This window comes from Cyanistes caeruleus, chromosome 4 (assembly GCF_971803275.1).
Source record: "Cyanistes caeruleus chromosome 4, bCyaCae1.hap1.1, whole genome shotgun sequence".
In the NCBI taxonomy this organism is placed as follows: domain Eukaryota; kingdom Metazoa; phylum Chordata; class Aves; order Passeriformes; family Paridae; genus Cyanistes; species Cyanistes caeruleus.
Window position 1 is genome coordinate 35,017,078 of NC_141704.1, and position 16,099 is coordinate 35,033,176.

Here is a 16,099-nt window from a genome sequence, read left to right on the forward strand (position 1 = left end):
TTATGTGCCAGCCTACTTCTGCACTGTTCATCTTCTTTTTGAGGAGGCAGCAGTCCAGCTGAGCAACTTGAGATGCCTCTATCCCATCTGCCTGGGGAAACTGGTCTGACTCATGGGACTGACTCCCAGGGACTGGTATTTGATTTCTGCTTCTGCTAACCTCTTAAAAGATCCGGGGTAAGGAACTTTCTCTAACTGGCACTTGTTCTTTGGCATGGTTTATACAACACAAAAACATTTGTCACAAGGTGTCTAAGTCTTCTATGCATATAAATGTATCCAGCTAAGCTCTCTGTTACGCTCATTTACATGTATTTCTGGGAGAGGATCTGGACAGAACTTTTAAACAGAGGTGGCCAGTTGGGTGGTTAGTGGAGGGAGTTCAAGTATCATCAGGAACGTCTAAAATCTACCCCTCACCTAAAGTTTACAATATCCAGTGACACAGACCACTTCCTTAAAAAAACAACTATGTCCCTTTTTAGTTAAAAAAAAAAAAAAAAAAAAGCCCCAAACCACAGAAGACCGAAAAAACAAGAGGTTATGACTTTGCAATTCCAGGAGCACGGTGTCCTTATGTGCTATGCACGACACACTTTGCCAGTACTTCCCTTTTCCTGTATTTCATTTCTTTCATATTCCCTCTCATATTTCCTGTCTCCCAGAGATGAATCCCATCTGTTGCCGCACTTCACGACTGCTCACGCTTCCCGGCGCCCTCCACACTTCAGCTCCGGGGCCGCCGCTCCCGGTGCCCTCGCACGGCGCCGGCCCCGCGGCGCGGGCGGCCTCGGGCGCGCCCTGGGGGCGATGGCCGCGCTGCGGGCGGGGCGGCTGCGGCCCTCCCACCTCCTCCGAGCGGGGCCGAGCCGAGCCGAGCGGGGCCGAGCGGTGCTGAGCCAAGCAGCGGCATCATGCTGGGCATGGTGAAGAACTCGCTGCTGAGCACGGTGGAGGCATGGCCCTACCGCCTGCTGAGCAAGGGAGAGAAGGTCTGTGCCGGGGCGGGCGGCCGGCGCTGCTCCCCGGGCGGTTCTGCCCCGAGGCGCTGCCGGGGAAAGCGGCTATCAGCCCCGGGCAGCGCGCTCCCCCTGGCAGCGCCTCCATGCCCATCTCCTTCCCCAGGATCAGGTCAGCTACGAGGAGAGGGCGTGCGAGGGCGGCAGGTTCGCGGCGGTGGAGCTGGTGGGAAAAGCGTTCGACGAAGCCTCGAAGGAAGGGGCAGTCAAGCTCCTCAAGTACGTGGGAGGAAGCAACGACAAGGGTGAGAGATGCTGCCTGCCCCGCGGGGCTTGGCGGATGTTCGTGGGTTGGTGAAAGCAGGATGGATGGAGGCAATGGCACTGCAGGCCCGCCTGGCTTGTGGCTCCTGGCACTGGGAATCTTTGATGGGGATGGGCCCTCACTGGGAAAAGTGAACTTACACCAGGTTAAGTCGTGCCCAGCCAACTCATGCTGTGGGACCGCTTATAACCCATCTCTGTTTCAGGGTAAAATCTCAAAAATTATTTGCTTAAACAGGAATGAGTTACCTTGCAGCTGGGATAACATGAGGACAGACAGACATGTATCTATCACAGCTCCCTGGATGAGCAGTAGCTGATGAAATCCAGGATATCTGGGATACTTCAGTTCTATGATGCGCCCTTGTGGGCAGTGAAATAACAGTTATGACCTTGCCTTGATATTTTATCTGGCTATTTTTATTCATGAAAGAATAATGAACAATGAGCTTCATTTTTTAATGGTATATTGTAATGTTTTATGGCAGTGCTTCCAGGTGATTGCTTCTAATTCTCATTTTACTAAAGTGTGTACACTTAACCATTCATAGCAGGAGAAGACTACAGAGTAACTCTGAGGCATATACATGTTCTTGAACACCTTTCTCCAGCATCAAGCAGAGGGACTAGTGTAGTCTCTTTAGGAGTAGGAGGTGCATGCAGTGGGAAATGGTATTTACAGCAACATTTTTGGAAAGGTGACGATCGCTGCTGCTGTAGGAGAAAGGGTGCCTTCTGTAACATGTGACACAAACACAGGTATGACATAAAAGGAAAATAAATGAGATAGATGGTTCGATCTCAGCTGGTTTTATGGCTGCTTGATCATGAGGTTTAGAGGTTCCCTAATGCTGCAAGAAGAGTGAAGAAAACTGGTCTTCAGTGCCATGTGATACTTCTTGGTGGTAATGAATAGGAAAAAAACCATGCTGTTCCTGGAGTGTGGACAGCATGGACAGTCCTGCTGAAAGCCGTAACAGCACTGAGGTTTGGGGCACTAGAACTTGTAGGATGTCTGGAAGCATTTGGAAGGTTTTAAGAGAAAGTTCCTGTCACTCAGTATTGGCTGTGGGCTCACGACTAAGTGCAGATAGTATTAATTTAAATGCTGATGTAGATTTATATGTGCTGCTGGCCTGCCCTGGAGCTACAGACCCTGCTGTCTTACAGCTGATCTGTCAGAAGAACAGAATGTCTCACAGAACCACAAAAGCAGCACCATTAATAAAAAGCATTCCAGAGGTCAGTTTGGACAGTTATTTCCCAGGCTTCCGGTGTGGAGAGAGAGCTTGGCCCAAGCAGAAGCCTGATGATGGCTGTTCTGTTTCCCCAGAGGAGCCCACTCCTGACAAGGAGTTTGGTCATATGAGGAGTTTTCCAAAACTAAAATTAGCTTTGTGAATTCCCTGTTAATTGTGTGGGTTCCTGAGAACCTACACTTCTTTAGTTACGTCTGTGTGTCTGCTTCAGGGGTTGGAATGGGCATGACTGCTCCTGTCTCCATCACTGCTTATCCTGCTGAAGATGGCTCCTTTCAACAGAAGGTGAAAGTCTCTCTGCGGATCCCAAGCCAGTTTCAAGACAACCCTCCTTGTCCTACTGATGAAAGCATTAAGATTGAAGAAAGACAGGGGATGACCATTTATTCCACGTAAGGAATGCATCCCGGGATCTCCAGTCTCAAGTGATGAGGTCTTTAGGGCACTCTGAAGAGCAGTATTTGTTTTACCAGGTGACTTGCTGTACAAGGGGTGCATGTGGCAGAAGGAGATGGAGGATTGTTTCTAGACTGAAGACAGGTGTTTTATGTCACTTCTTACCTCTGGTCATTCTGCACTGATTTGGAATATGGATTTTTTTTTTTTTTCCATGGGGTAAACAAGCATGGAGGCTAGCCCTGAAAGATACTGTGCCATTTCTATTGTATGAATCTATTGTTTCTCCCACTTTCTGGGTTCCAGATTGTTCATAGTCATTAAGAATGTTCTTTGGTGTAGTTCACATCAAACTGTCCACTGAAGCCTCATTCAGATGGACTCATACCAGAACCCACCATGGAAACAAGCAGCAATTGCATTGCTTCAAATCACCTTTGAATGTCTTGGGCTGTTGACTGACAGCCTGGACTCAAACTAGCATCACAATAGCAATAAGCTCTTCACCTTGTTTTTACCCTTTGGAGGTTCCCCTGCCTACTTTCTTCAACTATTTTGGCTGACTCTAACTGACTTCTTTCTTGCCTCCAGTTGCTGCTTGGCCTTTGCTCTGGGTGTGGGCCACTTCTGCAATATCAGCCTGTTTTGTCTCAAACTGGGCCCTGAAGGAGGGTGGTGAGGTGCAGGCTGATGTGCAAATGGTTCCTGTTAGTGGGAGGTCTACAGAAACCAGACCCACTTCAGTCCACCCCTTTTAAATAGCATTGTGTTCTATAATTACCAGTTGTCTATTTCTACCTCCCCTTCTTCTTGGGCTAGCTAGACTTTGGCTTTCCTTCATGATCTTTCCAGCAGATGGCTGTTCACACCACAGTGAAGTGGTTGTTGGTGAAGACTGTGGGCTGAGCTGACTTGGAGATAACCTTGTGTTTTACAAAGTTGTTTCTCTGAGACGGTGCTGATTCACAGGGCAAGGCCATTCTGCTGGCTGGCACACATGGGGCTGTTTGGGGAGATCCCTGTGGGGCCTCCCCATGAATGACTGCACCTTGGCTGTGTCACCCACAAGACTTTACCTGTCCCAGATGAAGTGTGCTGCTTCACAATGAACAGTGCATGCATGAGTGCCTGTTGGCAGGGCCTGGATCAAAATGCCTGCCTAAATATACTGTGGCCATATATTGTTCTCTTTCTCTTCCTTCTGTGCCTTGCCAGGACTGCTCAACACCTCTCTGGTTCCTTTGCAGGCAGTTTGGTGGCTATGCCAAAGAGGCAGATTACATCAGCTATGCTGCCAAGCTGCAGGCTGCTCTGGGGAGTGATGCTGCATACCGCAAGGATTTCTACTTGTGCAATGGTTATGACCCCCCCATGAAGCCTTACGGACGCCGCAATGAGGTCTGGTTTGTGAAGGAGTGAACGTCTGGCTCTCTGTGGTGCTGCCTTGCACTGATAACCTCCCCACACTGTCCCTGTCCTCTTTAAAATAAACTAATAATTCAGCACAGGCAAAAAACTATCACTGCTTTTCTCCATGCCTATGCCTTACTCTTTTATGGATCATAAAAGTCATTTTAGGAGAACACTTGCTGACCCTCCTGATGGTCCCGCTCCTTTATTCCAGAGCAGGTCCTCAGCCACACAGACTCTCTTGATCTCTCCTTGGCTTGTTTTTATCTCCTTTGTGCTTCCAGAGTTCAGTGCTGAGAAAGCCAAAAGTACTTAATTGACTGGTGCCTGACAAGAGTCACGTCCAAGTGTAGGCAGACTATTAGTCTCACCTGAGACGGGTAGGGGAACATGACAAAAGTGCCTACAGAGACTTTTTTATCTCCTTTAGTTTGCTGCAGCTGTAAAATGCTGCTTTTATCTTTGCCATTCCACAAACAATCTAAAGGGACACTTGGCATTGCTGCCAACACAGCCAAGTGAAAATAAACGTCCTTTACATTAATTCAGAGTGTGCAGAAGATCAACATTTCTGTCATCTGTCTGAGAAATACCATTCAGAGAAAGATCCAGATTCTGTTTGCAGCTTTCTTCTGTTTGAGGAGAGATGTTTTGGCGTGTGATGTGTCTTCATCTCAGCTAGCAGCTGGACAATTTGACCTGGAGACCTCAAGATTATTTCCTCACCTTCCTATTACTTTTGTGCAACATTTCTTTAAAACTAGCCTATGCAAAGGCCAAAGCAGAAATGTGTGTGGTTATCTAATTGAACTAGAGAAATGCAAGGCTGGGAAGAAAGCAGATGCTTATTACTTGTGATCTGAGGGTGCATTTGAAGAACGGTGAACATATGGTGAAGTTACCATGGGTGCCAGTCTAAAAAACTTTTCTTAAAAGATGTCAGTTTTCAAAGGGCTCCTCAAACCAGCTGTTTTCTTTAGAGGAGGAAAAGGAAAACATGGCCATTCTGGAAAGCAGGGACTTTTAATAATGAGTCAAATAATGAGTAGCCTTTTGGAAGTTTCAAATATAATAGCAAGTGTGGGTCATGTTTCAGGAAGAGTGGCAATGTTGAAATGTCAGGCATCAAACCAGCATTTTAGCTGTGTTGGCTCTGCCGGGGAGGCAGCAGGATGCCCACAGTGGGAACACTCACACTGCTACTGGGTGTGTATAATTCTTTACCTGCACCAGAAGAGGTGTAGTCCTCTGATGAGGAAGTGCCCCATAGTTCAGATGCTTTCCAAAAGCCATTTTCCCCTGGAGCTGAAAGAGGCATTTGTCAGATGGCATTGTGGCTTCTGGCTGGTCAAGCTGTTGCATGTACGCCTGCTTTCTGAGGAAAAAATCTCAGCAGGAGATTCAAAGGAGAAAACCTGAGGTTTTGATGTGCTTTCCTTTTCTTTCTTGCTGAGCCATAGAAGAGCTTTGCTGTGAACTTCATGAGAGTTTCAGTTGCCTGTGTGTAAGAGCAGCTAATTCAGGATGGGTAAAAATATACAATTTAATTAAGCAAAAACCAAACAACAGTGATGGGGAAAAGCTATTGGCTGTGGTTAGTGATTGCAGTGCAGAATATAGAGATAAGAATAAAGAATAAAGGATAAAAAGAGAAATAAAGATGAACAAAGAAATAGGCTTTTGAAGGAATTTTTGAAACAGCAAATGCCCTTTTAAGCTTGCACCTGAATCCAAAGGGACCATTCATGTCCCAGATTATTTTAATCTGGGTGGGTGAGGAATGGAGGAGCACAATATTGTCCTCTTTATGCCTTCCCACGTTTGTTTTGGAGCTTGTGTGGATACAGTCTGATGACCTGTGGTGAATGTCCTTCAAAGATCAAAACCTTGCAATTTCCAAAAATTTATGTTGTGAAATCTCAGATGTTAGGGATGCCAGTAATAAACCTGGCATAAACAAAGCTGCACAGCTCTGCAGCATGGTGGGGTTCTTTTATATAATGCATACCCTCTGAACAGAGTGTGGGAGCTTCAGATTCAACGGTGAGAGTAAACATCTGTAGGCTCTGCCTGTGCAGCCCTGCTACCGGCCTTTTGCATCAGGCAGGCAGGGTAGGATTTCATAAACATTGTTAAATAATGTCAAAGCCTTATGCAAATGAATTGCCTTTTCTGTGCACGCAAAGATGCCTGTGTTTTGTCTGCATTTTCTACAGTTTCAAAATAAATAAAAATTAATATTGTGATTTACAACTTTTGTGCTGATCACTGACTTTGTGAACTCAGTGGGAGTAGTTGATTTGCTAGACCGTAGGCTACCAGTTTATCTTTCTGTTTGGGGTATTAATCATGTCACAGCAATTATAAATAGTCATAATGCTTTTTCCAATAAATCATTATTTTGGGTATCCTGGTGTGGCCCTGCATTATCTGACTGTGAGAGACAGAAGCAGATGAAATAATCTCCTACATTTGTTCCAGCCATTGAGAGGCTTTGAGCAATGCATTTGTGTTATGTAGAAACAAGGGGGCCCCCTCACCTGAGGAAAATTATGTGTTCCTGTGGCTGGGGCTCACAGGCAGTGAATGCATTAATGTTGAGGCAAATACTCGTGACTGATTTTCAACTTGATCTATGATCCAGAAACGTTAGACATTTTGCCCCATTGAGGTCCATCTAGCTCGGTGTCCTGTGTCTGTGATGGGCAGTAGTGGACACCTGAGACAAGATTACAGGAACAGTGCAACTGTGGGCTCAAACCTTCTTTAAGTATTTCCCTGTCTCTAGTACAATGTGGTCCAGGGATTTTTGTTGTTGTGCTGGGTGGACCCAGGTAGATTTTATCTCATGCATTTATCAGGTTGCTTTCTAGAAATAAGGTAAAGTTACATCCGTGGCATCCTTTCATCCTTCCTTGGTTATGGAAGAGTAGAAATACTCTTTGTCTGAGGATTTCCAGCAGGCTGTCTCTCTGCTCCTTAGGCAGCTGGGTCAGTCAGCTTTTTGATATGCCTCTGTCACTGCAAGTGAATGTTTGTTTGGACAGCCAGAGTCGCTGTTGACATTGGAGGATTTCCAGCCACCTCTTTGTGCTGGGGCCAGAAGTCAGAGGTGCATTCTGGATTTTGACCCAAGGCCAGCATGGCCACAGACACTGTTACATGCAATTGACTCCTGAACTGATGTTAAAACAAAAACAATTTTCTCCATCCCCTGCAGTGTTTGTTCTCTGCAAGATTAGAGCACAGCAGATTGCCCAGAGACTGCCTTGCTTCTCTTCTGAGCCTGTGCAGCGTCCTTTTCTGTCTCCAGTGAATGCTGAAATGGAGAGATTTTGGTGCTTTCCATCTGTTTGACAGGGCACCGTGACGTTGCCTGTTTTGTGTTGATTTAAGAAGACAGTGCTGGGGAACCTGCAAGGCGGATGTTTCTCCCTGCTGAGGCCCCTCAGGGCTGCCAGAGGTTGCCTTGCTGGGTTGTTGGGAAGTGGTGGGATTGTGCATCAGACACTGCATTGCTGCCCGTGGCCCCTTTCCCACTGCCCCACTGCCAGTGCAGTGGAACAGCTCCACTGCTGCCTGCTGGGCTGGACAGGCTCAGCAGGGGAGTGGCCCTGGGGATTATCTCTGTCTTCCAGAGACGGGAGTGCCCTTGCTGCTTGTGAGCAGCTGGGCAGGTCCCTCTCAGTGCTGTGCAAAGCAGTAGTATGATGGCGATAGGAATGGCCATAGGAAAGGCTACGTTTAAGCAGAGCCAAATTTAAAAGCATCATTTTAATGGGAATTATACACGTGCCATGTAGATTTAGCTGTGTTGGATATACAACCTTCCTAAGCTGGTATTTTCCTGCTGGTATTGACCATGGCAAACACTATATATTTATATATATATATAAATATGTAAGTGCATATGGGTATAAATGTATGTATATGTAGTGTGTGTAGACCAGCCACTTTGATCTATTGTTTGGCTTTGTAGTCACTGAATAATTCACTAGAGTGAATGCAGCCACAGGGTGAACATTTGCAGACTGAAGTTTTAAGACTACTAGGATGAGAGCTTTGTTAGCTTCAGAAAGAAATACTTTACTTTGTAGACACATGCCTTAATACATCTAACACTGCATTAAGAAGACAACAGCTTTTATAAAAGAGCTAATTGGTTGAGTTGTCCTTATACATCTTGCCAGACTTATAATACTCCAGTCACTTTGAGGGGATGGGTGATCTATGGTGAATGAGGAAGTAACATCATTATTTCCCCATTTTCATCAATCCCCGTGGCAAAGACTGTGTGAGCAGCTATTGTGCTTATGGTCACAAATTTTCAGTTTTGCAATGCTGCCCCAAGGCAATGGGTCAGAGGAGGAAGATTGTGGCTCCTAGCTCACGTCGTCCCTCCCTATTGTAATTACAGTAATACTTCTTTTAGAATAGCTCTCTGAGCAGCAGCTCTCTTTCTTCTGTGACAGCATTTCAGCCACACTGAGCTAAAAAAGAAATGCATCTCTTTTAACAGGACCATAAGTAGCTTTGGATGTATAACGCCTCTATAAAACTGCTTGGCAACATGATTTATTAGAGCAGGATCAGTGGTAAAAGTGACTTCTCTGACAGTAATGGATGAAACACTTCCAGCATAGCTACTCCATCTCTGCTTGGTGTCTATGCCAACAGCAGGCTGGTTTTGTCAGCTCATTCATAATCTCTGCTTTGCTCTCAGCAGAATCCATTGCACAAGACAGGCTTCAGCCACAGCAGATGCTTTTTTTCTAGTCCTCCGTGGGAGCTGCTGCAGAAGATGGGTCAGTGCAAATGCTGCTTAATTCCTGAGACTCTGCTTAATTCTACATCCAGACCCTACACCTCGGTGGGCATTGAGTGCATGCCACTCCCATACCCCTCACTGCTGATCACCCCCATGAAAAGAAATTTGAGGGACTGGGGTGAAAGGAGCTGCACCGTTCTTAGACTGAGTGTGAAGTTTGATGATCCCAAAGTCCCAAGGAAGTCTCAGATGTATCTTCTGTGCAGTCCCTGTGAGAAGAGTGGGTTGAGGAGCACGAATCTAAGGTGCAGATTTTCAAAAGTACCAGTGCAAGTGAAAGCTCCCAGAAACCACATCCTGCAATATACCATGTGCTGCAGCACTCTGATCTGCACTGGGTGTGCAGTGTGACCCTGGCAGCGTGACCTAAATCTGGGGCTCCTTGTGGTGGGACAGCAGAGCCCAGCCTGTGCCATGTGGGCAACTGCACCACCCCCCAACCCGTGCTGGAACTTGGAAGCTAGGTGGGTTCCAAGAGGTGTTTGTGTTTGGAATGTGTCCTTCAGCACATGAAGGCAGGGAAGGATTGCCATAGCAACTATTCTCGAGTATTTTTCCAGTGTTTTCTAATCTTATTCATTTTTTCTTATATCTCTAGTGTTTAATTTAAGGCCTTTCCTAATTGGAGTCCAAAAAACAAATTGAAGTGAATTCCCTGATTAGACAAAAAGTTCAGACACCTTCCCACACAACTTGTGAAGTACAAGATCAACAGCATTGAATGTTGCTGTGAGTAAGAGGAGATATGAAATTTGAAATGTATTGTACCCAGACAAATGAAATAAATGAAGCCTTTTTAGTTAAAGCAAAGCATGGAAATAAAAGATAGTGTACAGCATGACAATTTTGGGCACTCCCTTGCTGGTAGATCTTTCTAGGCTGTTTAATTGCTGATTGTAGACCTTCCCAATCTTCTTTATGACTCAGCTTTGTGAAGGAACATCTTTCCAAATCAACATGATCTGGCTCATTGAAATATCTTTCATGATCTGTAGTACTATTTAGTCCGGGTACTTTGAAGGGGATAGTGACTGGAGTGGTGTTTCTTTGGGGTAATTACCATGCCTCTCATTTTCCAGTACCTTTCTTCCACTTTGTGTGTGTTTTGGCTGGGATAGAGTTAATTTTCCTCATAGTAGCTGGTGTGGGGCTGTGCTTTGGATTTGTGCTGAAAACAGTGTTGATAATACAGGGAAGCTTTTGCTATTTATTACTGAGCAGTGCCTACACAGAGCCATGATCTTTTCTGCTCCTTGCTGCAAGTAGGCCGGGGTGCACAAGAAGCTGGGAGGGGAGAGAGCTGGGACAGCTGACCACAGCTGATACTCCATTCCATATGGTGCCACACAGCATATAAAGTGGGGGGAAGAAGGGAGGGAGGATGTTCAGAGTGGTGTCATTTTTCTTGCCAAGAAACCGTTCCTTGTGGTGGGGCCCTGGCATCCTGGGGACGGCTGAAACTCCTACCTGCCCACGGCAAGTGGTGAGCTAATTCCTTGGTTTGCTTTGTTTGCATGGCTTTTGCTTTACCTATTAAACTGTCTCTATCTCAACCCACGAGTTTTCTCACTTTTATTTTTCTGCTTCTCTTCCCCATCCCACCAGAGTGAGCAAATTTGCGAGCAGCTGTGTGATGTCTCTGTGCTCTGGCTGGGGTTAAACCGTGACACAGCTGCACGCCGATACCTAAGTGTGGGAAAGCCAGGCTGGAGGAGAAGAGGAAACCCTGTGGAGCTGTAGGAAGGAGAAGGTTGATGCCTTGGTTGAGTTCCCTCGGGGGAGGGCAGTGTGAGGGTTGAAGGCAGTGTCCTTGGTGCCCTGCAGCTCCCGCAGTGGCCCTTTGCCCTGGTGGCTGTTGGTGGGGAGACTGACAAGCCCCTTTCAATAGGGCTTATGCCCTGATGGCTGCAGCACAGTTAATCACAGAAGAGGAACCAGAGATTCCTCCCAGCTTCTCCAGCCCTGCCTTGAGACAGACTAGGTCTCCTCCCTGCAGCAGGGCCCAAGGAACAAAGATCTTCCTGGAAATTCCCCGCCTGACTCCTCCCGCTGTGTTGCCATCTGCTTTGCACAAGATTTTGGTATACGCCTTTGTGGAAAGCAATGCTCTTCCTCTGAGGACATCTTTGGCGCTGCTTTCCTGGAGGGGTGAAATCCTGAGGCAGCAAGTGCAGCTGGGACTGTTCTGAGCGCTCCTCCCTGTCCCCAGGCAGGGATGGAAACAGAAATGACAGTTTTATGAGATACTGCATCTTGGGAACCTGGTCTGAAACGCTCCCAAGTTAGAAACCTGCCCAGCTGATTTCAAAATGATGAAAGCAGTCCTGCAGGTTTTGATCCAAGTGGGGTAGCAGGGCCTGGAGCAAGTAGAGGTGGAAAAAATGGGTGCAGTTTCAAGCACAAAGGCTGCCCAGGTGTGGTTTTGTTCCTCCCAGATGTTATTTGTTAATCTGCCCATGTGCTGACCCCTGTGTGGCTTCATGGCACACCTCTCCCACCTCACCGGGCATGGCAGTGGCACTGCTCACATGGGGGGCAGGCAGTGCCCTGCTCCCCACTTTGTCTCCCCGGTGCAGGCATGGTTTGTATCAGCTTCTAAGTGGCTGCACAGGACATGTCTCTGAATCCAGGAATGAAGGCCAGCTCCTGAGCCAGGGGAGTCGTTTGGCTGGAGACAGCTCTCCACAGAGCTGGTTTGTTAACAGGCAACAGGAGTTCATCTATTTTTCATCATGATGATGCTATTTCTGAATAAGAGAGAAAAATGCAGGCTTATTTCTGAAGCACATGATTTAGTTTTTGGCCTTTAAAAATTTGTTTATTTTGAATGGAAGCCCAGAATGCACATAATGTAGCAAAAAAAATTGTAGATACAGACAGGGATTTTTGTTTCACCTTTCAAGTTACTCCCACTCCTGATGCTAAGGCAGTCAGTAGCATTTGAAAAGGCTCTGGATGTTTTCCCTTTCCTTGGAAAGAAACAAATGAAAATAACAATCCTGAAGCAATACTGAAGGCACCTGCTTCCAGATAACTCTGCTGAAAGCAGCAAGTTGCAACCAGGCACACCAGGGAGGTGAGGAAAATATCCTGGGAACTGCCACCCTAACAGAGAGCTTCCCTGTGGCTGCAGTTCCTGCTCCTGGGACATGTAGCAAGGGGATGGATACGAGCTCCCCAGGCAGCCCTGATGTGAAGGTAAGCACAATTGTTTTCTGAAATGTTTGATCCCATAATCCACAAATCCGTTTATCATAAACAGCCTTTCAAATTGTTGTGACAAACTCCTCTGGACTGAATCCAGCTCCTGAATTATGAGAAGCTAAAAATGGTGTCTATTCCCATGGCTATAGACAGAGAGATGCTACTCAGCAACAAATGCACCAAGTGCCTTAAAAATAGCCCCTGTGGAATTATTCAGTGTTTGGGACTTGTCATTTCACAGGGGTAAAAATGGATTCATTTTGGCACAAAATATGCATAATATGTATCCACAGCTTTATAAATAGCACTTATAAAATTATGTGTATAATTTTATCTTAAATTGATGCTGAGCAAAGAGACAAAACAATCAACAAGAACTTAACACAAGTTTTGGTCTTAGATAATTGTAAGACTTTTGTCTTAGAAATGCAGGTGTCAAAAGAGACCTTCCTTTACCCTTCCTTCCTTTCTTTAAGACAGCTTTAAGAAAAAAACTTGAAATTGCTGCCGTTATGGCAAACGTGACAGCTATAAGCCAAAGAAGAAGCCTTGGCCAAAGTTGTCACCCCACACAAATTAATTCCATGGATTTAGCAATTCTGGTTTTCAGAATGTAGGCCTTTATATCTCTTGGGGTTCCAGGTGTTGCAGGTAGAGTCACAAGTATGGTGTAAATTCAGTCAGTGAGATGGTGCTCTGAGAAATAACTGGGTCAATAGCTGGAACATAACTTGAATTGAGTCTTAGAGCAGCATTTGGGGACCATCCTCTTTATCTTCCTCTCTTGTTCTTCTGCTTCCTTTCATCTCACTTGCCCTTGCAGTACTCATGCATTGGTACTGGTGGGTGGGGAGGATAAGGTCTCTTTGGAGGGTCCTAGGCATCTTTCCTTTTCCACTTTTGGGCTCTGCTGAAAGGAAGCAGGTACAAACATGAAGGCTTTGCTGCTGCCCTGCTCCAGGCTTTCCTGTCCACCCTCTGCCCTGTACAGCCTGGCTGCAGGCTGAATGTTCCTTGCCTCTAAAGGTGCTCAGTAACAATCTGTAGCAGCCTAAGCCCTAGGAAAGGGTGGAAGATAGGGCTGGTAAACCAATATCCTGGGAAAACATTCTGCAAAATTGGAACAGTAATACAGCAGAACAAAATGTGAGGCCTTATAGGCATGGACAATGATTTTGTTAGTGAACAGAAGGGGTTTCCTTCACTCACGCTTGCACACCTGCACTCAGGTGCAGGTGGATGCCAGCACCCAAGTGGTGGTTTGCTCTGGGTCAGAATGCCACTGCCACCAGGGACAGTCCTGAGTGGGGACTGATCACCAGAGGAGTGACCCATGGCCTGCCAGGAGGTGCAGGGTGGAGAGCTGGACTTGTGAGCAGGAGGATGTCACCCCTGTAACAACACCACCCCTGTAACAACACCACCCCTGTACAACACCACCCCTGTACAACATCCTGCCTCAGAGCTGTGTTTGTGAAGTCTCAGGATATAACCTATGAACATTCTTGGTTGTCCTGTCCTGATCAGGGGAGAACGAGATAGATTAAAAGTGGGATTTGGCAATTGAAAGAAGAGAATAAAACAGACTTTCCCAGAACAGTGCAATGGCACAAGGCAGCAACTTTGCCTGAAAGATATCATTCAAATTGTAATGCTTTTCCTTAGAAATCGGCATTTAAAAAAACTTTTAAATGAAGTGCATAATTTTTATTTGAAAGAACTCTTAGAATAGTATATTTTTAATAAAGGGTTTTTTAATATGATTTCAAAAAAGTCAGTAATATTTTCTGCTTAAAATGACATCCCTCTTACCATTTTACTGAAATCATTAAATGGTTTCTAGGGCAACTTACCAATAGCGTTAAGGTTCACTTTTCTGTTTCTTGAGGGGTCAGGGAGGTCTTCATCAGAGAAATCAAGAGATAGAAAAAAATGTCAGAACTGTGCTTTGATGTTTTCCCACCCCTTGCTGAAGCCAAAAAAATTGCCTGTTAATGTGATAAAAAAGGAGTGAGGCTAGCTGGAGATTTATGCCCTCCTGGAGACATAGTGTGTCAGCTCTCCTCCAAGTTCTCTCATGCTATTTCCATGGCAACTCCATATAATGATAACTCCCACAGATTTTCTCCTTTTATCTGTTATTTTGGTCCCAGATAGTGATGGAGTTGAGGCATACATTTCTTTCACACCATTTGATGCCCATCGACAACCAAAGTAAATAATGTCCTCATTCTTCAGGTCTTTGGAAAGCACAGTTAGTTCACAGCCCTTTCAGGAATTCACCTGCAGAGCTGCACGGAGCTGAGGCAGGAAAAGCAGCGTTACAGATGCTCAGAGGAAGCTGCAAAGGATGAATGCTCACTGTCAGCACAACGTGACAGGATTACATTCCACTCTGCTTTTCTCCTCCTCTTGGCCAGGGTGACAGATGGACACTAAGGAGGAGGCCATGGTGTAATGGGAGGATGCATGGTTTGGGTGCAGAGAGCTGCATCTCAGCTCTTTGGCCCAGGGAGACAGGAGGTCATTCTGCCTGACTGGGAGATGCTCTCATTCCCCCTGAGGTCTGCTCATGACTGCAAATCTGGTCCAGCTCATGAGACAAGGATCAGGAGCTTCAGCCAGGCATAGCTGCAGCCAGAAAAACCCTTGACCAAGTGCCGCTAACCCATGACTTCCTCCCTCTTTTGAAATCTCTGCAGCAAGATGCTGCTGGCTGATTTTACACAGCAGAAGTGGCAGGCAAGCAGCTTGTTCTGGGAAAATGCAGCTTCATGTAGCTGCTAGGGCAGGACAGGCCAAATATTAGTGCTGGAGTGGAGGGTCCAGAGATCCTGAAGTCCAGCTGCCAGTGTGGGTTGAACTGAGCTTCTGTGCTTGGTTTGCAATTGAGTGCCAGGGACAAGAGGACAGTCTGAGTCTGAAGACCTATACCAAAAATCCCCTTCCTTTGTGCCCTGAGAGCATACAGATATTTTGACCCTCCTTATTTCTTCCTACAGAGACTTCCATTTAAGCAGATGAGCAATGCTAGATGAGAGGACATCCTCCTCCAGGAAGGGATCTTAAATTTGATAATAGTGTCCCTTCTGAGTAAGGCTGCTGCTCAGAAGAGCTGTCCTTCTGAGGTCCCCTCTGTCCTGTAAACCAGATGTTGGTGGGAGCAACCTCTGAGATCATCAAGTCCAACCTTTGATTGAATGCCACCATACCAAGTCATATCATTAAATTCCATCACACAGTAACAAATCTCTGGTAAGAGGGAGGCCACAAAGACATGCTTTTAAAATCCTTATATGTTTTCAAGTTCATGGAGGTTTTTTTTTTTATTTCTTAGGATTATGCTAAGATACATATACCCATAAAAATGATTCCTTACGTACTTAGACCTATAGATGTCTCTAAGGTGAGAACTAAAGTCAAAGAAACTTTTGCCATTGATTGTACCTATGAGAATTTAACTTTTTGTCCCCAATGTTCTCACTTCAAATGTATCACCAGGCTTCTATTAATTTCAGTGTGAGCATTATATGCACAGTTGGAGGCAGAGCATGTCCCAAAAGCTGACTACATTTGAAGAGTGCACTGTGAAAGAGAAATCAGGAGAGACGGTCCTGTAAAGGAGCATGCAGCTTCTTTCAGTGTTTCCTCATTCATTCCATAAAACTGATTCCACTTTTAGAGAGTATTGACAATATAGGCGATAAATACAAATTATA

The 16,099-nt window shown here is 45.8% G+C and overlaps 1 protein-coding gene and 1 long non-coding RNA gene across 2 annotated transcripts; one reads left to right on the top strand and one right to left on the bottom strand.

Annotated features, from left to right (window-relative positions):
• The first annotated feature begins 834 nt into the window (after positions 1 to 834).
• On the top strand, positions 835 to 6,601 carry HEBP1 (heme binding protein 1). Its single transcript, XM_023929048.2, has 4 exons — positions 835 to 992; positions 1,126 to 1,264; positions 2,754 to 2,934; positions 4,186 to 6,601. Exons 1-4 carry the CDS (start codon positions 915 to 917, stop codon positions 4,355 to 4,357), a joined length of 570 nt encoding a protein of 189 aa, XP_023784816.1. The 5' UTR covers positions 835 to 914; the 3' UTR covers positions 4,358 to 6,601.
• Positions 6,602 to 11,951: 5,350 nt separating this feature from the next.
• Positions 11,952 to 14,381, bottom strand: LOC147653560 (uncharacterized). Its single transcript, XR_015286439.1, has 2 exons — positions 14,234 to 14,381; positions 11,952 to 13,290 (listed from the first exon to the last, which is right to left on the bottom strand). It is a non-coding gene; the product is annotated as an uncharacterized LOC147653560 (long non-coding RNA).
• Between the last annotated feature and the right edge of the window lie 1,718 nt (positions 14,382 to 16,099).